The sequence below is a fragment of the Vigna angularis genome, chromosome 3 (genome assembly GCF_016808095.1).
Source record: "Vigna angularis cultivar LongXiaoDou No.4 chromosome 3, ASM1680809v1, whole genome shotgun sequence".
Taxonomy (NCBI): Eukaryota; Viridiplantae; Streptophyta; class Magnoliopsida; order Fabales; family Fabaceae; genus Vigna; species Vigna angularis.
The window spans coordinates 16016428-16038932 of NC_068972.1; the positions used below are offsets into that span (position 1 = coordinate 16016428).

General features: G+C 33.2%; 3 protein-coding genes across 11 annotated transcripts; 1 reads left to right on the forward strand and 2 right to left on the reverse strand.

Moving 5' to 3' along the window:
- Positions 1–4873: 4873 nt before the first annotated feature.
- LOC108325244 (uncharacterized) lies at positions 4874–5692 on the forward strand. The gene has a single exon (XM_017558282.2). The coding sequence runs from the start codon at positions 5009–5011 to the stop codon at positions 5519–5521; it is 513 nt and encodes a 170-aa protein (XP_017413771.1). The 5' UTR covers positions 4874–5008; the 3' UTR covers positions 5522–5692.
- Positions 5693–7048: 1356 nt separating this feature from the next.
- LOC108325018 (protein AGENET DOMAIN (AGD)-CONTAINING P1) lies at positions 7049–9426 on the reverse strand. Its single transcript, XM_052874264.1, has 4 exons — positions 9327–9426; positions 9153–9243; positions 8537–9031; positions 7049–7291 (listed from the first exon to the last, which is right to left on the reverse strand). Exons 1-4 carry the CDS (start codon positions 9329–9331, stop codon positions 7277–7279), a joined length of 606 nt encoding a protein of 201 aa, XP_052730224.1. The 5' UTR covers positions 9332–9426; the 3' UTR covers positions 7049–7276.
- Positions 9427–9454: 28 nt separating this feature from the next.
- On the reverse strand, positions 9455–22142 carry LOC108326315 (alkaline/neutral invertase A, mitochondrial). Of its 9 annotated transcripts, none has more exons than XM_052874259.1 (9): positions 21221–22141; positions 20175–20334; positions 19801–20012; positions 19014–19507; positions 18748–18796; positions 18033–18353; positions 12123–12373; positions 11938–12008; positions 9455–9593 (listed from the first exon to the last, which is right to left on the reverse strand). In XM_052874259.1, exons 1-7 carry the CDS (start codon positions 21911–21913, stop codon positions 12344–12346), a joined length of 1959 nt encoding a protein of 652 aa, XP_052730219.1. In that variant the 5' UTR covers positions 21914–22141; the 3' UTR covers positions 9455–9593; positions 11938–12008; positions 12123–12343. The 9 variants fall into 9 exon arrangements, with proteins under 9 accessions (XP_052730219.1, XP_052730217.1, XP_052730218.1 ...); XM_052874257.1 differs by having other exon boundaries at positions 11938–12031; XM_052874258.1 differs by lacking the exon at positions 9455–9593 and adding an exon at positions 9622–9764 and having other exon boundaries at positions 11938–12031.
- Positions 22143–22505: the final 363 nt, after the last annotated feature.

The following is a 22505-nucleotide window of genomic DNA, read 5'->3' on the forward strand; positions in this document are numbered from 1 at the left end:
TGATTGAAGAGCAAAATAAGAAGAAAATAGAAAAAATAATTATTTTCTATATTTTCTTTGGTATAAATTTCAAAACTGTCTATTCATGCTTTCTATCTTTGCAACTGAACGGAACTTTAATTGATTATTGTTCCATTTCCTTGATGATCCAATTTATGGCTCATTCCTGTTCTGTTCTTTACTTCATAGTTGTAAATGATTGATGATTGCGATTTCAAGAAGTGACCGACTGCAGATAAATTGTTCAGTGCTGTTGGAATGTAAACGGTTGAAATGTGAAAAGGACAATACTGATATTATATTATTCTATTTGATTGACTAGTTTTGTGTGTGGTTTAATAGTTACTCTTCTTTTTTTAATTCTTATTGATGTAATTGAACCAAAGCAATATTTTAATTTGAATTATTAATTGACGTTACGATTGCATTACTGCAACTTATTCCCTATTCCTGTTTTAATTGTCGGCTTTTTCAATAAAAAATATTATGTTTTGTAATTTTTTAAATTTCAAAACAATACATGCTAATTAAATATTTTTCGTGATTTAGATGAAACAAAACTTAAAGAATTAACATAAAGGAAACCAGTAGTATTACCTTTTAACAGATATTGGACTGTTATGAATTTGTTATTCAGAAAGTGAACTGAAATGTAATAATTTATAGCTATGTTAGCGATGCTTTTATAAAATATCATTGAATAATATTTTTAATTGAATTACACTTAATATTTTTTATGAATATTTCCTTATTGGTTAACTTTTTATTGTCAATTAAAGTATTATTAAATTTGGGTATGGTTACTTTGTTATCCGATGATTATAGAAATAAATAAATAAATATAACGTCCTGGGACTAAGAAAAATATGAAAATAAGTAATACATAAATTTAATACACATGATTACATAGAAACAAATTTTGAATAACTTTTTTAATATCAGATCAAATTTAAGTTTAACTTAGCATTATATAATTGAATTTGTACCAAATAATGACGAATTTTAATAGAGATGGAGTGTAGTCGCAATCCTTCCAACCTGGTGGTGAGGTCCAAAGCTTTCAATTCTTCTTCTTTTTAAGATTATAAGATTAGAGACAAAAATAAAAATCAATGTTATTAATGATTAAAAACGGTATAATTCACGTATAAGGTAAAGGTAATGAAATACACATATGAAAAAGGTAAAGAAGTTCGACATACTCGAACATGAAATTAAAGAGAACTTCATAGCAAATGACATTTTAAACTCAATAACATATAACTCATTCAGATAAGTCTAAGTCAATAGCACATAATTATACCATGATCACTAATTAGTAGAGACTCTTATAGATGTCTCAAATGTTACATATAATCTCATATAATTTGTATATAAAGGAAAACAAAATAGAGAAAGGAAGTAGTACAAAATCAACTTATTCTAAAGAAATATATGAAAGTGAAGAGCTCACATAATCACTCTAGTGGTTTTCAATATTCACACCATAAAAGAAAAAAAATCTTTATACATAAATAAGAGAACTTTAAAAATGTAATTTATAAAAAAATAATATATTTTAAAATAATAAAACTAGTTTGTAACAAAATTATTTGTATTAAAATATTTTAATATTAAAATAGTTTAATCTCACTATTTTTAAATAATTATCACTTTTATAATGTGATTTTTTAAATCTTTATAGATTTACTATAAACCATCTACCATTATTAATTAAGTGAACATTTATTGTGTTATATATTTTTCATGATGATATTCTTACATTTATTCGTGAAACATAGTTGTCTAAAACCACAAGAAATATTTATTTTCTTTGGTGTAAACGTTTTAGGTTTCTGCCTTATGGGCCAAACTTATCCATCTATTTTCTTTTTCACACATGCACAGCACAACCTAAAGAGCTGTTTGAATTCTTCTTCTTTTGTGTTTTATCTTCTGTTTTAACTTCAAAATTACATAAAAGGAAAAATCAAAGTATTTTAAGATTAATTTTTAACAAAATTTTCCTCTTTAATAACTTTGTAATTGATAATTGTTACTTTAATCGTTTTATACTTAACTAAACAAATTTGACATATAATATATTTTTTTCGTAACCATTAAAATAGTCAGAAGAATTTTCACCGGCAGTTACTTTACAATAACTTCATTTTTATTTCGTTTCGCGTTATGTATGAGGGTCAAGTTTATTTATAGATAAACTAAATTTGTTGGATGCTAATTTTATAAGTTTAACATCAACAAAGTTAGTTTGTTCACAACCAAAATTAATTAGTTCTTATATGATTTCCCATTTGTATAAAAAAAACTAGTGATTTGTGCAGTTAATATCTATTTAGAGTTTAACTATTTATATGAAATTAGTATTTTTTATAAGTTAACATTAAGCTATTTATAAAATAATTTGTAACAGTTCTTTTATATAAATTTTTGCTTTTAGCTTATGAAATTGATTTTTATAAGAAGGACAATTTCAATTTTTTGTTCTAGAAAAAAAGTATAGAAAATTCAGCAAAAAGTATCCTTAGCCATTAAGGATACTAGTTAACATTTTTCTTAAAATACAATATTAAATTTAATTAAAAAGGTAACAACTTTACTAGTTGAATACGATGTGAGGTGAGCTTGGATGGTTGATAAAATTTATATTCATTCCATTCGTAAGAAATGATTAGGTGACCTTCCCAACTGTTATATCACACCTCATTGTTTTCTCTCTTCACTCATTATTACACATTAAATTTTCAACCATATGAAAATGTTTAGTGCTGTGCTTTTCAAGAAATTTGGACATTTTTTTTTAAAAGTACTGTCATAGGCCACCAGAGATATTGGTGCTGAGCACGACATATTCTCTTATGCAAAAACACACTAAAATTTTTAATTATTTATTTCAATTTAATATTTTCTAAAAAATATTTTAACTTTTATTTATTTTTTATATTTTATTATTGGGCTAAACAACTTATCAAAATTTAAAAAAGAAAAAGCTTAAATTACCTCATGGTCGTCTGAAAAACTTAAAAATGAAATGTTTGGGAAAATTAAAAATCTGAAAATAAAATATTAGGAAATATTGGAGATAAAAGAATTGAACTTTTGACAAGAACATCTAGAAAACTCCACAAGAAAGTAACAATTGACTATAAAGAAGTGAAGCCTAAAAAAATCTCATACATATGTCTAGTAGTATTTCTAAGAAAGAATTATATAAATAATCTGACATAAGAAGACCCAAGTACATCATGCTTAATAGTAGTAAACAAACACATAATGATACTTTGATGGTGAGTATTTAGGAATCAGGACATATGTACATATCTCTGTATGTTCGTTCCTACACGTATGCTATGAACCTCTGATCAAGTTGAAAAGAAAACATAAATAAAGTAACCATCTAGTCACATTTTACTCTCCAGTATTATTATTAGTGTTTAATCTTACATTCAAGATTGAATGAAGAAGTATGTCTCAATACAAGTATTAAATTCATATTAACGAAATATATGACATTTAAAATATACAAGTGACTCAAGCATGGAATGGAATGTGCAACTTTACACTTTTATTCCTTACATATACACATAATTAAAATATATATATATATATATATATATATATATATATATATATATATATCAACTTTTTTAGATTGTTGTATTCTATGATTGATTAAACTCCTAACGCATGTTAAGACATGATTGAACAATCATTAAACTAGCAAAAAGTAAACATTTATCACAAATACTATAAATTAAGATTTCAGGTATGACTTAAGAGATCTGCATACTATATGTATCACTTATTGTGCTAACTAATCTGTTATATTAATGACTTGAGTATTAGAGTGTTTTTGATAGGTATTCACCCACACAACTTGGACAAAAAAGAGAGAAAATGAACAACGTAACTTAAATAATGGAAGATCATTATAAAATTCATTCGATCTTTGAAATAGTTTAGAGTGCTTTCAAAAAGAAATCCATATTCAAAACATTCATACATGTTAATAATTAAATTTTCAGGAAATAACTTGTGAAAGAATAAATAATTTAGTTATAATTAAAGAGATATAAATGCGTTTTGTTAATTAGAAAATGAGCTATGTCCACAGGTGAGCTAACTCTATGTAGTTGCAAACAAAGAAAAACAAGAAGTCGGTCAATAATTTAATTAGATTAATGTTTTATGCAAAAAGAACATAATTATCGAGAAACATGTCCTTAAAAATAATTAGTCAAATTATTCAATAGAAAATAATTATCAATAAAATTAATAAACACTTCATATTAATGCATAGTAAAAAATCTAATATTTTCTTTTTAATTAAATGAAAACCACATATATGTATTTGCATACAATTAAGATGGTTGGTTAACATATCAGCTTCATTAAACGGTAAAATTAGAATTTTAATTGCTTGCAACCGGCAATAGCATGCATTTACCCAGTCACCAAATCTCAACCGTCACCACCAGTGACAATCGAACAACTCCTATTAAATCAGATTCAGAACAGAACACACATTTATAACACAATTCGTTCAATCTTTATCAGACAGGAGTAAAGTGTTGTTACATGAATGCTGTCATTTCTGACCATTTTGAATGCATTTCCTAATACTTGGCATAGCTATAACAGTGAGAAAGAAAAGTACACCTTTCTCAAACGAATTTGATTGAAAATTTTACTGCAAAAAGACCCTCATTTGAATACTCTTTTAATACAGCTTCAGCCATATATTAACAACATGCAGAGAAGCATTTAAGACACACGTTTTTGCTCACCAACTACCTTAATAGTGAGTGCTACACAACACATAACATACTACAAAATTTAAAGTGAGTATGGGGGCACATTATGAACTGTGACGGTGGCATTTGTTGAAGTTTATGGGAGATACAAGGGCAAAGAGATAGCCCTTGAGCTATATATATCAACCCCACCTTCATCATTCACCATCACATACCAAACGTTAACCGATCATAGTATCAGAAAAGAAGAGAAAATGAGTCAAGTTTCTGCAGAGATGAAGGCCAAATCTGAGGTGTACCATGGAGATGAACTGTGCCAAGAAAAGACCAAGTTGCTGCTGAAGGAGGTAGGGCTACCCAATGGGCTTTTGCCCTTGAAGGACATTGAAGAGTGTGGGTACGAGAAGGAAAGTGGGTTTGTGTGGCTGAAGCAGAAGAAGACCATAAACCACAAGTTTGAGAAGATTGGGAAGCTAGTGTCCTATGCAACTGAGATCACAGCCTTTGTTGAGGTTGGTAAGATAAAGAAGCTCACTGGTGTGAAGGCGAAGGAACTCTTGATTTGGGTGACACTGAATGAGATCTTTGTTGATGATCCACCCAGTGGGAAGATCACCTTCAAGACCCCTACAGCGTTGTTCAGGACATTCCCTGTCTCAGCTTTTGTGATTGAGGAGCCAGTTAAGGAGCTCAAGAATAAAGAAGAAAAAGAAGAAGAGAAGCAAGTGAAACAAGTTGGTAATGCTGTTGAAGTTCAAGAAGTTTGATTCTTCTTCCTCTCACTGTTATATTATAATAAGTTCATTATATTCTATAGGTTTCATGTCTCAGTTGTATTACAGCTACAGCTATATCTATCAGCTATATTGGCATCTAAGCTATCTACACTTTGAAAGAGAAAACGATGCTTAAGTTATAAATTTGTATTAGTATTAAAATTTGTTCTCTTATGTTTCTGATATGATTTCACATTTTCTTAATTAAGTTAAACTGATCCTCAGTTTCCTGTTGTGGTTCAGCACCTTGTGATGCAGTAAACAGCTCTCATCTTCATGGTTTGGAATGAAAAGATATTAACTGTGCAAGATGGAAAAAAAAAATGCACATACTTTTTAATTCCGATATCTATGACAAGCAAATCTATAGGCTATTTTTAAGGATTTTCTACAATTTGAAAATTTTATTAACGAGTGATTTGCGCGATTCAGGTTAAAATTGGGTGTGATGAGCAAATGAAGCTTGGATATCATTCTTTGTTTTAATTATTATCAGAATTTTATTTTGATACACCATTATCTTATTAATTAATTAAAAATTATTGTCAATCTAGTTAGATGGTAAGTGGTCCTTCTCTATACCTATTTTCGTTAAAAAATTATTAAAAACTATCTTTGTTGACTTTTTAAATAGTTTCTTTTCAAAATTAAATAATATTTAATTATATGACCATGTATTAAAGAAAGAGATAAAAAAAACCTCTGATAATTTATAATTTTGAGTATAAAAACATTTATGGCGTCATTGTATTCACACTCTCTGGAGGGCGAAGCAAGACATGAGAAAATAAATACATTGAAAAGACAAGCTTAATATGTCCGCCATTCACCCTTATTTTTCTCAAAAATGAAAAACTAGAAAAAGAAACCACTAACAAGACAACAGTATGCCAGGAAATTAAAGATTAAGGATCATCTGCAGTTGAAAAGAAACTGCAGGATCATGAGTCTTAAATCTAAGGGTGAACAATTTTTAACTTACTATTTATTTATAATTTAAACTGTAAACTTTATTTTTAATGATTGGGACTCATGTAGATAATGTTTCAGCAGCAGAGCATCTGAGCTGATCAAGTAATGTACTTTCCTTACTATTTTGCTTATCTTTATTTTGGGTATAATTAAGTGATCAATTTTTAATATTTAGGAAGAAGTTTAACATCAACGTAATTAAAAGAAGCATTATGCCCTACCAACCACCACTTATCAAGTTTTAATTGCCAAAACAAACCAACATTAATGCGCCAAAAGAAAAGTCGCGCTAACGCAACAAACACATTGGACTTGACTATTTTACAGGAGTGAAAAGCTATGGCGTGCTGCTCTTCACATCGTTGATTCGAACTAAATACTCACAATACACGACACATAATACTAATAATTGTAAGAATACTAACAGCATTTTTTTAGTAAAACATTTTTCTCGTTATGGCTTATCTGTTATTCAATGCAATCCATGATATTTGTCATTAGGAAAAATATTGGTGTTGCACGTAGCAAATCAAATGACAAAAGGACTGCACACAAGCAAAAATTGCAATTTCGAGAGAATTATGTACTGGCTATACTTACCAGAAAATGTCAAAGGTCAATGTCTAAAGCAAAGCTACACAATCAGAATCTAAAGTGGTCATTAGCATATCCGGTGAGATGAGTTCGAGTTTGGATCCGAACAAACTGGTAAGTTCTGACGAGTGACTGAACCGAATCGGGGTTTTTTCTTCTACCTCTTGTTATCTTCAGCGTTCACAACTTCATCGCCTGAAATTTTTTAACCAAAGGCATTGAAAGCTAGTAATCATCTAAAGATTATTTTTTGCATGAGTTAGTATTATATGATTCAATAACTTGAAATTCAACGGTATATCAATTACTTGGCCAAGATGACTACTATTCATCTTTTATTTTCAATGGCAACAATTTGTCATTGGTCACTTCATCAATTGGATATAAAAAACCGTCTTCCTCCATGGTGATCTTAAAAAAGAAGTTTATATGGAGCAATCTTGAGTTTGTTGTTCGGGAGGAGTTTGATATAGTATGCAAATTGCATCACACTTTATATGGCCTCAAGTAATCACCGTGTGCTTGGTTTGAAAAATTTAGGTGATATAGTATGCAAATTACATCACACTTTATACGGCCTCAAGCAATCACCATGTGTTTGGTTTGAAAAATTTAGGTCTATTCTTCAAAAGTTTGGGCTAAGAAGTAGTGAAGTAAATCATTTGGAACAAGTTTGGATATTGTTCCTTTAAAGAACAATATAGCAGCTGACCCCAAAACAGTATAGCAGGATAGCATATAGCAGGAATTCTGAAAATTTTTATTAGCTTATGCCAGCATACTATATACATAAGAATTCTCAAAAGTGATCAAGGCTAATCAAAGTGTGTGACATTTGAATTGAATATAGAAAGGCATAGGTGCATTAAACACATAAAAAATATAAAAACTACGCTACCCTAGTGCCAGAAGACCAAAGTAAATATAACTACAAAATTCAAGTACAAGTTTTCAAATGGGAATCATCCATCATCATCTTCTAATTTCAAGTCTCTATCATTTTGACTATTGCAGTTATAGATTTCAAGTTTAGAAATTGAAATCCCAAATTTTGTCTCACTACACCTCTACGGTGGCACTATTTAATATCTTGATTCCGACCTACTAAACCTAGTCACTCAATTATTTATGTTGGTAATTATCTTAACATGATTAAATGCAAATTTTCCAGATAAAACCATCAAATTAGATGACAATGAACCTTCATATGCTGAATTTTCACATGTGAATCTAACATGAGAATATACATTTTCAATCAAGATAGAGACTGAAATGAATCTCAAACTAGAGCCTCCAGCAGGAATGAAATTTAACATAAAGATTTACTAGAGACTGAAATGAATCTCAAACTACTTTTTACTATAAGCTGTCATGTGAAATTCTTAAAAAAGTAACAACATGCATGCATGATCAGAGAGTTTCAGTAAATACTGTGCATACCTTAGAAGGCATAACCCATTTTCCATGAATCCAGTCCTGATGCAGCCTCAAATGGGAGTGATGAAACTCTAGTTCCTCGTTAGAAGACCTGAAATAAATCACATACTTGGAGTCGGCAAGAACTTTTGAAATCACACCCACCCACCAACCGTCATTGTACAGGGCATCCACTTCGTCAAGAAGATTGAATTGACCGTCAACATTAGTATTGGGCGGAGGAGGCCTTATGTGAAAGACATCAATCTCCTCTCTCAAAAGATTAGAATCATCATCGGCTAACAGAGTCTGGTACTCAACAAGGAACTTGTCATTTCCCTTTGCTTCAACAATAGTGGCTTCAAACCAAGCTCCACTGAACCCCTCTTCATCACTGCTAACCTCGACTATAGCCCCTTGGACAAATTCATCTGGCTTTGCAGCTTCATTAGATTCATCTGGCTTTGCAGCTTCATTAGATTCATCTGGCTTTGCAGCTTCATTAGATTCATCGTTTTTCTGTAATTAACAACACTGTCGTCGTAACATTAAACTATAACCAAATTAGGCCTACTCCTCTAGTTTAAAATTTTCAGGTTATGACCCGGAATATATAAATAAAATTAAGAGATGAATATACCTGTTGGAGTGGCGGGACCCATTTGTGATCGAACCATTCTCGATGGATTCTGAGTTGTTCTTTGAAAAACACTAATTGCTCCTTGGACGCCCTGAAATACACTGCAAATCTGTCATTCTCTAATTCCTCAGTTATAAATCCCTCCCACCAACCGTCGTTGTAGAATGCGTCAACCTCATCCCCAAATTTGAATATTTGGCCTGTCTCTGGTGGGAGGATGGGCCGCAGTTGACGCATATGCAAGATTTCCCTCAAATGCTTTGAGCTTTTATCGTCTGCCATCAGGTTGTGGTACTCTACTAGGAACCTGTCAGAAGCAAGATGGCGGATGATGGTGCCGGAAAACCAGGAGCCACGGAAGCCTTCATCCTCAGAGCTGACTTCCACCACAGTACCTGGTTTGAAGAAGGCGGCGGAACCCGATGCACCTTCGGTTTTAGGCTTCGGCACCATTGTATTCTTGGTTTAGGGTTTGTACCAGTTGCGGAAATTTAAACGGAACGGAATAAGAGAGAACGTGTTTTATATATGCAGTTGGCGGGAATGCGAAGATACTAGTCTCTTCTTGGGAACTCTTCACATTCTAATGCCTATGCAGTGTTAATTATTCTTCTGCAACATATATTTATTTATTGGAATCTTTTTTTTTTTTACAACTCAGCTAAGAAAATTTTATAATAAGTATAAAAAGGTACAAAATATGTAAAAGAAATAAAGGGTTTCCTATAAATTGTTTGATGAAATCTTGATAATTTAGGTTGAGAAAATCAATCTCTTTCAATTGTCAATTAAAGAAAGAAAAAAAAATTAACATTAAAAGAAAAGAATAATAAATTGAGGCCATAAAATAATCTCATAATTTGGGAAACATAAATATTAAGCAGACATTGGGAAGAAACAATTTAGCACAATGGTAATGCAAGTTCAGTATGGATTATTTATGGCTTGCTTTGGAGTTAATAAAAATTGGAATTGATACTTAAGGCTTAAATGACTTTTTGTAGTCTCATCACACACATTCTTATTTGTATTCATTTTACAATGTGATGATCCTTGTATTTGTAAATGTTTGATTACGTGAAAATATTTATAAGTATATAGAAATATTTTTTGTAAAAATAAATTTAGAAAAAAAAATATAATATAATGTGCAAGATCGTTCAACCAAATTACTAAGATTTTGTTAAAATAAACTTGTTAAAAGTTGTAGTTTTGTTAAAATTATTAAGAGCATATTGTAGGATAACATTTGACTAAACAACTTATTTTTTAATAATTAAAACAAGTAAAATGAAAAAAAATATACATTAAAACAACTTTATTATAAACTACGTTGTTATTTTTTTGAGTTTTTTTTTCTATGTAATTTCTTTTGTAAGTTTTAGGCTTTTGAAATAAATAAAAAACACTTATTTTAAAATTAGTAATCATTTATATATATAATTTTGTTTGTATATAATATAACCTAATACATTATTTATTTAAAATTTAAACAAGATATAGAATTATTTGATTAATTTTGAGTTCCAACATTTTACCAAAAACATATTTAATACTCTCTATCTTTCTTCTGACAGCAGTTTGAACGTTTTGTTAACTAAAAAATTAACTTTTATATTTTCAATAAAATATTAAATGACTTATAATATCTTCTTCACTGGTCCTATTTCAAGATGTGTTTATGTACTATTATATTTTTATCTTTCTTAAAAAAAAAATAATGAATAGAAAAGAAAATTATTGTAAAACCAACTATTAAAAATGTACACAGGCCTGATCAACAAAGATAAATAAATTATATGATTGTAATGCTTTGTAACAAAATTTAATATAACAATAACAGCAAAACAGATTATTATTTATAGTTGTTTAAATAGGTTTACTTGTTAGGGTTAAAATGTTTTTTTAATCATATAAAGTTTCAGTGTTTTTACCACTTTTATAAAAAGTTTTGGAACAATCCAACAACAAAACTGCAGACCTCTTCTCAGATCAATCCAACTCCTTCTCAAGTCACTTTTATTTCTAATACTTCACTTTAATTTTTCAAACTAGAAAAATCAGTCTAATTGGCTTCAGCAGCATAAATATTTGATATCAAGGCATAAGTTCCTATTGGCTTCATATCCGAATCCCTTATAACATGCTAATTTGGCCACACTGGGTTGATTATGCAATTTATAAGCCTCTCATATAGACCCATCTGACTGAAATTGTATATTCTCAATTAGTTAATAAGTTTGCTTCACTTTTTCAGAGCTATAAGATAAAATGTCTCAGTCCTTCACCCACTAGTCCTGGCTACAAGCAATTGTGATAAACAATATCCTATCTAGTTTAGTACCTGATCCTACAATTTCATTGAAAAGTTCAACAACTTTTCTACCATATCCATGATCCCAGAGGTCATTCACCATTGAAGTCCAAAAGACCAGATTTGTGAATAACATTTGTTAAATATTTCTTGTGAATCAGCTGTATTTCCACACTTGGCATACATATAAATTAGGGCATTGGATATTTCCAAGTTGTTATCAAGGCCTGTATGAACTATTACACTGTGAAGCTGTTGGCCACAAGATAGAACTGCTAAGTTAGTAAATGCATCTATAGGAGAAGCAATCTTGATTAAAACTTTCTAAATCCAGCTATCAAAGTATTCAATGTGACGATGATGTCTTTCCGAGTCATTTCAGATAATAATTGTTTTGCCTCTGAAAACATAATGACACTATGTGTAGCATGGAATGCATAATAGGAAGGTTGGACTCAACTCCATACTTACCCTAAAAACCGAAACAAATAAAGGCACAAGTGCGGGATTGAGAAGCTAAAGGGACTTGGTGGTCCTTCCTCCTGTTTGTCACCAAGAAATTGTGCTGTGCTATTTAGAACACTAATAAATAAAACAATTAAGTAAAAATAGATATGACTTTGAAGCAAGACAAGAGGGATTAAGAAAAAACATACCAGAAACATTTGACAGAAAATTCTAAGACCATGGCATATGTCTGCTCTGAGTGTATCCAGTGGTCAAAGTAGTCCGACAGTCATAAGTTTGGTTGTGATATCCTCAAAAACCATTTTTGTGTAGTCCATGGCATTGCAGCAAGTGGCATACATGTCTATGAGTGCATTGTCAACATATATGGATCATCCTAGGACACCAATCTTGATGGCCAAAGCATGAGCTAATTGGCCACACAAAGAGCTTTCAAACCCTGCATTCAAAATAGCAGATATGGTGAATTCAATGGGCTATGCCCCATCTCTGAGCATTTGAAGAAAGACACTCCATCCATGCTTATAGCGGTTGCACAAATTGTTTCCATTGATGATGGCATTTAGGTGATCACATTTCTTCAAACAAAACACATGCCTCTTTGATTGAGCTCTTATCAAGAAGAATATTAAAATATCATTGGCTAAATGGTCAAATCCTTAGGGGGAAACAGTTCATTCAATTGGATGCTGTGAAGATAGCTTTTTACCACCAAGGTTGAATTGAAAACCAAAAGAGGACAGTAACTTCTCAGTAAACACCATCTTCCAAAAATGCCCATGCAACCAACTCTCTTATTTGTGTGTCACGATGATGCCATGATACAGGTTTGGGGATGGATACAGATGTTGAAATTTCACAAACACATGTCCTGAATAAGCTCATATAATTGAGAACTGTTCTGGCAACTAGCATAATTGGCCTTTTATGAACTTGGCCTGAAGTCCGGAACATAAACATAAATATGTTAGGAGATTTGTATAGCCATTAGTCAGTTAGGACTAGGCTTCAATAAGTCAATAGTGAAGGATTAACTCTGAGGAGTTAGTTGGTCAGTTTTGCTATATAAGGCAACTCTTACCTTATGTGAAGACATGTAATTGCCTTTTCTCATATTCTTGTATTCTTCTTCTCAATTCAATATAGCTTTTGAAACTGTTTCTTTACGTGGTTCCCTATTGTTCCTCAAGTTCTTTGGACCTTGCATTCCTAGAACTAGAAAACTAGAAAATAATTTCTTAAATATTAGTATAAGCCTTAACAGTCCATTCACAGTATCAGCTATGGCAGAGGGTACCCATAATGCAGCGGTAATTAAAGATTTGGAAGAACACGTGTGTACAAGATTAGAAACGCGTTTACTGGAGCTTGTGGGTTCAATGAAAAAAACCTTGGGTGATTCTTTTAAAGATCAAATTCAAGAATTGGTCAAGCAAAATTTTGATGATGTTTTTGGCAATTCTACTGGAGTTAATTCTAGAGGTGAGAACCATCGTTCTTCTTCATATTGTTGTGGAACAAGATTGGCAAGAATCAATTTCCCTCGTTTTTCTGGATAAGCTATCCATCAAGGATATTTCAATGCGAAAACTACTTCTTAAATGATAATACGCCTGACAATGTTCGAGTCAAACTTGCAATTGTCATATGGGGGACACGCTTTGTAATGGCATACCGCTATGGTCAGGTCAGCACATTATTCTCCAATGATTTCTTGAACCTAATATACAAGATTACTCATTGAGCAGTTTGGACAAATTTGTGATGAACCTATAGCTGAGTTGATGAGGTTGTTTGTGGCAGAAGAAATTTGTGTCTGAGTACAAGAGGACTTTGATTCAATCTCGATGAGACGGAATCTTAGTGAGGACTATATGTTGAGTTGCTTTTTAGGGGGTTTAAAGAAAGAAATCCACATGTTGGTTAGTATATTTCAGCCTACAGCAGTGAGACGAGCCTTTACCTTGGCAAGAATGTATGAAGCAGCCAATTCCCTTCTATTCAATCTGTTGTGCTACCTAAGCCTCAGAAACGAATCTTAGATCTAAACTTGTCGCCTCGATTAATCCTACTAAGACTGCTCCTAACTTTGGTTATGGGTCTAATATGGAAACTAGTCCTAAGGTCAGAAATAACAGGATTTTAACCCCTATTTATATAAGTGAAAGAAGAGCAAAAAAACTATGTTATTTATGTGATGTGCTATATTCGCAAGAGCATAGTTTAACACAAAAAGATTTAGGTGCATGTTTTGGAGGTTCAGGGAAAGGAGGACTTACGTGAATCTGTAGACCCTGTTGGTAGTTCATTTAATGACTCTGATCAGAACTCTCCTCAAATATCAATGAATGCGTTGACTGGTGTGGTAAATTTCAGAATCATGTGAATCACATGATACAAGCAAAAGAATCCTCTAAACATCTTGATTGATAGTGGATCCACACACAATTTTCTGGATGTTGACATGGCTCAGAAATTGGGGTGACAAATCGAGGAACCTCAGACATGTTTGTAACCCCACTTGGCTGTTGTGATTTGTTGTTAAGGATAGAGTGGCTAATTACATTGGGTGACATAATTCGAAATTTTGACAAGTTACCATGGAATCCATAATCAAATAATAGTGGCAAGTCTACCAAGGCTCAACAGTTCAATAAAGCCTTAGCGGCAGGGGAGCACATTTCAGTTCTACAACTCTATTCATTCAAAATAGTACTAGTCATTTTACTAGTTCAGTGATTTTGGTGGGTAAAAAAGAAGGATCATTGATTACAAGGAACTTAATAAGAACACTTTGAAGAATGAGTTTCCCTTAGTAGATGATTTATTAGATGAGCTTCCTGGATCTTCAATCTTATCCAAGATTGACCTTCAGTCTGGCTATAACCAAGTGAAGATGGATCCCTTGGATGTGTACAAGATAGCTTTTAGGACTCATAGGGAATACTATGAGCATGTAGTGATGCCATTTGATCTCACTTATGCTCCAGCAACCTTTCAGTGGTTAATGAATACAGTATTTCAGCAATTCTTGAGACGACACTTATTGTTCTTTTTATCATATTTTGGTATATAGGAAGACCTTGGAAGAACACTTGGGTCTGTTGAAACTCACTCTTAGGAACAATTAATTGTTCGCTAAGAGGAGTAAATGCTATTTTGTTGTTTGTAAAGTAGAACACCTTGGCATTTCATTTATGGTTCAGGCGTATCTACAGATCCAAATAAAACTGAAGCTATGCTCAACTGCCCTCTTACACAGACTATCGAACAATTGAGAGGGTTTCTTGGTGTCGTGGGATATTATAGAAGCTTTGTGAAAGGGTATTGAATAGTAGTAAAACCCTTAACTAATATGTTAAAAAAAATGGATTTAGTGGGACCCTAGATGCTAAACTGGCATTTCAGAAACTGAAAGAATTGCTCAATTGTACTCCAGTTTTAGCTCTTTCTAATTTTTCTAAAGTTTTTGTGGTGGAAGTGGATGCCCCGGGTGGTGGAATAGGAGCAGTTATTATGCAAGATCAACACCTTATGCTTATATCAATAGAGTCCTCTAATCTGCAGCAACAATCTTTGGCCACACATGAGGAAGAGTTATTAGCTGTTGTCTTTGCGACTCAGAGATGGAGACACTACCTTTTGAACAGGCACTTTAATGTCAGAACAGATCATTACAACCTTAAGTGTATACTGGAGCAGAAGTTGTCAATAGATTTTCAGCGAAAATGGCTAGTTAAACTTATGGAGTTTGACTTTTCAATAGATTATAAAAGGGGCTAGAAAATGTAGTTGTTGATGCTCTTTCAAGAAGAGTTATGATTGAATACAATAGTCTTCCTATGCATCAGTTACAAGCTGATTGGATAAATAAAATTCATTTGTCATGGGTGAATGATGCTAACCTACAGAAGCTAATCAAAGAAATTCAAGAGGGAACAGTTTCTCAAAATCATTATAGATGGCAGCATGGAGAATTGAGAAGGAAGGGCAAGTTAGTTATTGGCAATGATCTAGCATTAGGGAATGATATTTAAAGTGGTTGCACACTTTTGCTGGGGAAGGACATTCAGGGATCAATGCTACTATGAAACCGGTTTAAGATGTGGTATATTGGAAAGGGGTAATCAATGATGTCAAGAAGTTCATCCAACGATGTACAATTTGCCAACAATGAAAAATATGACTCTTCAGCGGCTCCTGGTTTACATCAACCTCTTCCAGTTCCTGAACAAATTTGGAAGCATGTCACTATAGATTTCATTGAGGGCTTGCCAAGTTCATTCAGTAAGAACGTGATATTTGTAGTGGTTGACAGATTGAGCAAAGCTGCATATTTTATGGATTTGTCCCATCCTTATACAGACAGTGATGTGGCCAATCTTATATGGATAATGTGTTTAAATTGCATGGATTCCCAAGCACCAGCCCCAGTGACAGAGATCCCATTTTTATCAGTTAGTTCTGTTAAAATTTCATGACTACGGGATTTAGGTTCAGCTGTCATCAAGTTACCATCTGCAGACAGATGGTCAAACTGAAGTTATCATTTAATAGATGCTTGGAAACTTATCTGAGATGTCTGTGTAATGATGGTTCTCACAAGGGGTCAAAGTGGCCGCCATTGGCTGAATGCTGGTACAACACTTCCTACCACACTGCTACTAAAGCTACTCCTTTCGAAATAATGTATGGACAGCCAAACCCAATCAATCTCCCTTACCTCCCCAGAGAATCAAAAGTAGAATTGGTGAACAAAAGTTTAATCAAGAGAAGAAATTATGAAATTAATCAAGTTCCACTTGAGAAGAGCCAAAGAAAGGATGAAACAGGTTGCTGATAAACATAGAAGTGATAGCAATTTAAGATTAGAGATTTTGTCTATGTGAAGCTACATCCTTATAGACAGGTATCAATGGCATTCAGGCACAATTCTAAACTGAGTCCTAAATATTTTAGCCTCTTACTGCATTGGTAGTGTAGCCTACATACAGGCTTGTCTCTCAACTCAAGAAACATGGGGGCAACTTGGCTACTGCCACTTATCTTCTTTACCAGCAAGAAGATATTTTTGCGGAAAAGGAGCCTGAACGTATCGTATGATAGCTAGAAGAAGAGGCATGCCTGTTACTAAAGGCCTTGTGAAATGGAAACACCAGCTTCTAGAAGATGCAACTTGGAAATACTACTACGGTTTGAAAAAGAAATTCCTAATCTTCCATCCTTGAGGTCAAGGATTCTTTCAAGGGAAGGGCCATGTTAGGAAACTTGTATAGCCATTAGTCGGTTAGGACTAGGCTGCAGTAAGTCAATAGTAAGGGGTTAACTCTGGTAGGAGTTAGTTGATCAGTTTTGCTATATAAGCAACTCCGACCTTATGTGAAGACATTCAATTGACGTTTCTCATATTCTTGTATTCTTCTTCTCAATTCAATGTGGCTTTCAAAACTGTTTCTGTTCGTGGTTCCCTATTGTTCCTCAAGTTCTTTGGATCTTGCACTACTAGAGATTTTTTTTTTTAACAAAAAAATAACTATTGAAATTATCACTTGATAAGTTTCTGGACTCAGTATTTCTTTCACAATATCTATAATGTTCTAGTCAAGGGTTATAATTATAATTTACCTTGTAATGCGTCCTTTTAAACTAAACGGTGAATCATTAATCTTGGTAGTGTTACAGCCACTGTTCTCTGCAAACATCCTATACGGCAACCTTGACTATATGATTAGTAATGTCCTTCAATCTTAAGACCAGTGATGAGAAAGTGAAGTCAAACACGAACCAGAACAAGGTAAAACAATTGTATTGGGAGATAAAGAAACTCTTACAAAATGCTGAAAAGGAGCGACTGTATAGTGTGAAATAAATCAATGTGAATATTAGTTCATATACAAGAAGAGGACGTACTTTTAACCTTCTATTTCCTCATTGTTAAAATAAAGTAAGAATTGCCATCCTAGAACAAAGGAACGCCTTCTCAACCATAATTATACCAATGCAGAATATGTTAACCTTCCTATGTAACTTTTACTATAAGCATATACCAATGATCCCCTGAACTCTGAATTTCACACAACACTAGGTTTTCATCATACAAGAATCTGAGACCTGGCAGCACCACGGGAACACCTTTTCCTGCCATTCTTGCTAAGTCCACAAACACATATGTCTAGAAGCTCATAATCCTCCTCCCAGAATAACCTGGATGCCGTCTCAGGATCTTTCAAAAGCATCTTGGATGTAAGGAAACCAGCTATGGTCCATGTTTGATACATCCGGGCTTGTTTTCCGATAAATTTTCCAGTGCGTGTATCATAGTATTCAGGCCAAGAATCAACTGGCAGTCTTTTCTCAGCCAAAGCAACTGCTTTCTGGGCAAGTTCAGTCCTCCCCATTTTGATGCATGCCAGCGTGAACTGAATATGAGATGAGGTGCAAGGGAATATATCAGAAATTAAAGCAACAGTTCATGACTTGACAGTTGACATGCAAGGTCCCAGCAACAAAACTGGAAAATAATTTTGTTTTATTTATAAAATATTTTGCTCTCAATTAAAAAACCGAGGAAATAATCTCTCTGGATATTTTTCTCTTACTTCAGGTTCTGCAGTGTATGGTTTTAATTTCCACTTTACCGCATTATAGTAGAATGAGTTTCTATTGGTGACCTGGTATGTATTCCTGCCATGCTTATTATTATTCCCCATTGAGTTCAAAGGTTTAGGTGGTAAGACACAGGCCAAAGAGAATAGCCAACAACGAGTCTTAGCTTTCCTTAAAATACACCCATTGCCATCAGGAAAAATTTACCTGCCACAGAAGGGTTGGCCAAGATCCACCATTGTGATATGACCAAGGGCTGCAAAAGTTAAGCACGGTGTTTAGGTTAAGATGCACACAGTAGCAGCAATTCTGATTACAAAGACTAACAAATAATAAAAATGGAATTCGCAGTTCTGACTACAAAGACTAACAAATAATGAAAATGGAATTCAACAAATGTGCTTCATATTAAAAAAGAATCAAAATTCTCAGGTCTGCAAACAACAAAAAGGAAAATTATGGTATGAACTCACGTATTCTTTGGGTCAGAACCAGTAGTTATGCGCCACTCTTCATTATCCAAGGCAGGATAACATATCTTAAGAGGCATATGGCCCACAAGATCATCCCATTTTGCTTCTATCAGATTTAAAGTAGCCTGGTTCTGTCTTGGGGTGCCCAATGACGATACAATGGACCAAAGATTTCCAAGTGTGAAAAACCTGAAGTCCATGTGAGCTGGCTGCAAATTCCCAATCAGATATCCACCTTCTTCTGGAATCCAATCCATTAACCACGGTGGAATTTGCTCTGGATAGATGTTGAATTTATTGATGGCATCCATGGAGTACTCTTCTGTTTTATACCTGTATATTTCATTTATCTTTTTCATGTCCACCCAATAGTATTCTCTAATGTGGAATGACAAAGCGCTGAGCCGGTTGTTAATAGCTCTAATAAGATTATCAGTTCCCTCAGTTACAACAAGCATCTCACGTGAGCAGCGAAGAGCTGAGTAAAATAATGCCTGAAAAGTAAAACTGCCACAGCTAAATGGAAGGATAATATGTGAAAAAGTAGAAGTACATTGCAGAAACCACGTTGCCTGAATTGAGAGTTTTATCTTTATTTAGCAGACAGATTAATGTAGCTGAAGCATATGCACTAAAATAACATACTTCAATGGAACGGGAGCATATAATGATAGATGCATAGACTTGGGCAATTTCAAATGTGTAATACAGAGCATTGTACAATTTTAAACAGAACAGACACAGAACAGCAGAAGAATGAAAAAGCTTATAGCAAAGTTAAACTTACTTGGATCTCAAGGGGGTGACCATGAATCCCCATCCTCCTGTCTATCATGCAAGAACCATCAGTGACTAGCAGAGAAGGAAACATATCGAAACCATCTGTTAAACACAAGTTAAGGATCATTTTTAAGCCTGTTTGAACATCAGCCCTTTCTTGCAAGCTGCAATCTCCTGTGAGCTTCCCGTAAGCCCGCAAGAGGATGATCCACCACAATCCTATCCAGAAAACAAAAACAGAATTAATAAATGAAAGTTCTTTTCCATACTACTCAAATAATATTTTCCAGAGTTCTCATTCCGTATGTACAACTCTAGCAATTTTCAACATATTCCTCTATGGGAAGTATTTAAGAAACTGCTAAATAATCAACTGCTCACCTGAATCTACAGGTGCAACGCGACCAATAGCTGATTCCCCGAAATCAGGATCTAAAACTTCTTCATGTTTATCTTCGTCCAGAGCTACAGTTCTAACTTTGAAACTTGCAGGCATCAAGCCCTGTCCTGGACTGTAGCAGTCCACTGTTTTCTCCCAACTCTTTTAACAAAAATGTATAATATTAACAATCATTTCTCAACAAAATTTATAAACACTAAATGAATCTTGCTACACAAAAATCACTTTCTTTCAGGATCAATCAATTACAGACAAAACACTGAACTGTAAAATATATTCATCCAAAAAGGAGTGCTAGCAACACAACACGGACATTACATCACGTATAATAAAACAAAAGTATATATATATATATATATATATATATATATATATATATATATATTGAAAATCATTATAAGTTATCTATTTAAAATTATCTATAACAAGATTAGCAAAATATAACAATTTAAATATATTCTTACCAAATACAAATTGAATCTAATCCATTTATCTAAAATAAATAAAAAGTAAAAGAGGATTCATTTAGGACATTTTATCATCTTCTTCGTCATCTAATTGAAAAAGAAAGACACTCTACTCGGAATTGACAACTTTAACAATTTTCATATTATATAAAGATATAAGAAGAAAATAAATAAAAACATTCTAAATAATGCATATATATAATTCAAAACATTCTTGATTATATGTGATTTCTGGCCTATTTTCATAAACATAATAGAAACTTCATAATATTCTTAGTTATCATAGAATACAGTGTGTATCTGCCCTTACTAAGGTTGTTTTAGTACTATGTCTGCCAGAAACCCAACAAACGTTTGTTTAATTTGACAATCCTTTTCATAGCTAGCAACTCACTTTTTCTATAACATTTTCTACTATTATCAGAGTTTATTAAAAACTACTAAATCATGAAAATCATTTTGTGTAGTCCACAGTTCTTATTCTTCCTACATAGAAGGTATTCAAGTGATGAAGCACGTGATTGAATCATTAGGTGTCTGACTTCAAAAGGGTAGATTACCTGCAACTGCAAGGTGTGAAGAAGAAAGTTCTTGACAATCTCACTTTCTCCTCTAAGCAAGAAAGCAAGTGCTGATGGGATAAAATCCCTAAGAAAGACCTGATCATAATTCAAGGGTAGCTTGTCACCAGGATCATTTGCCGCCACAGTCCCCACAGGGTTGCCACAATAAGTCACAACGGCTCCCTGCAACAACTTCCATGCCTGTTTTTCCACATCTGACTCCTCCCATTTACTCTTCCCCACACTCACATTCACATCACCTAAATTTCTCTCATCTGTAACATCCTCATGAGAACTTTCCACCACCAAGGGCTTCACGTTATTCATGCCACCCTGTACGTAAATCCTCTCAAAATTCTTGTCATGGCCACGGCTCTCCACAGAGGTTGAGCAATTTCGAACCTTGAAGGTAGATACGTCCCTGTTGGACGTGATTAAAATAAAGGGCATTGTTAAAGGAGCGAAATTCGGAGAGGGCAAGCCAAAAACATTCTGCGCAATACCCTTTATGCGATGCATTTGCAAAGGCTGGTGATGATTGAAACGGGGTTTCGGGGAATTGCTAGCAATAGGAGGAGCATGACCTGAATTTGCAGGTGTGGACAGAAAAGGCGATGAGTTCCGAGAACTGATGAGAATCCTGCGAATGGATTTCATGGCCCGGTTGCGAATAAGGACAATTGTGTTCATCGTGACAAAGAAATAAGAACGGCAACAGAGACAGAAACTAAGGAAATTTGTACGAAAAATATGTTAAAGACGATGTTATTAGCATTCGGGAATGAGAAATTTGGTGTTTGTAAGAATGAATGAGAAAGTTTAGGTTGAGTGGCTATGGCATCATGGCATGTGGGCTGAAGGCGGTGCTGTTGCCGGCGGGGAAGACAATATCCTTCGACACCTTTTCGATTTAAAACGTGAGTGGGTTATCCAAATATTAGTTTTAAAATATTTTAATTGGCTTAACTATTAATTTGATATCTACACCTGTCTGCACTTCAATGTTTTGATCTTTATAACCTCCCGGAAAATTTAAATACATTTTGTTTTTTGTTGTTTATTTTATAACTTGGTCCTTGTAATAATACTACACTTTTATCCAACATAATAAATTTGACACAGATTTCTCCCATGGAAAAATAAGAAAAACAACAATTTTGTCAAACTCATGAAATCTTACTTGTTTCTGTACATATAATTATTCTCCTAAAATGGAAAAATAAAATAATTATCAATATCACCACTAAAAATAATAGTTTGAGTTTTGTTAGTGAAAAAAAAA

Excerpts from the sequence above, each read along its gene's own strand:
- LOC108325244 (XM_017558282.2), top strand. The coding sequence starts at position 5,009 with ATGAGTCAAGTTTCTGCAGAGATGAAGGCCAAATCTGAGGTGTACCAT.
- LOC108325018 (XM_052874264.1), bottom strand. Across the intron at positions 9,032-9,152 it reads GGGTCCCGCCACTCCAACAG|AAAAACGATGAATCTAATGA; the intron begins GTATATTCATCT and ends TGTTAATTACAG.
- LOC108326315 (XM_052874259.1), bottom strand. The coding sequence starts at position 21,913 with ATGAACACAATTGTCCTTATTCGCAACCGGGCCATGAAATCCATTCGC. Across the intron at positions 19,508-19,800 it reads GTCACCCCCTTGAGATCCAA|GCATTATTTTACTCAGCTCT; the intron begins GTAAGTTTAACT and ends TTTACTTTTCAG. Across the intron at positions 18,797-19,013 it reads GGTTCTGACCCAAAGAATAC|CCCTTGGTCATATCACAATG; the intron begins GTGAGTTCATAC and ends TAACTTTTGCAG.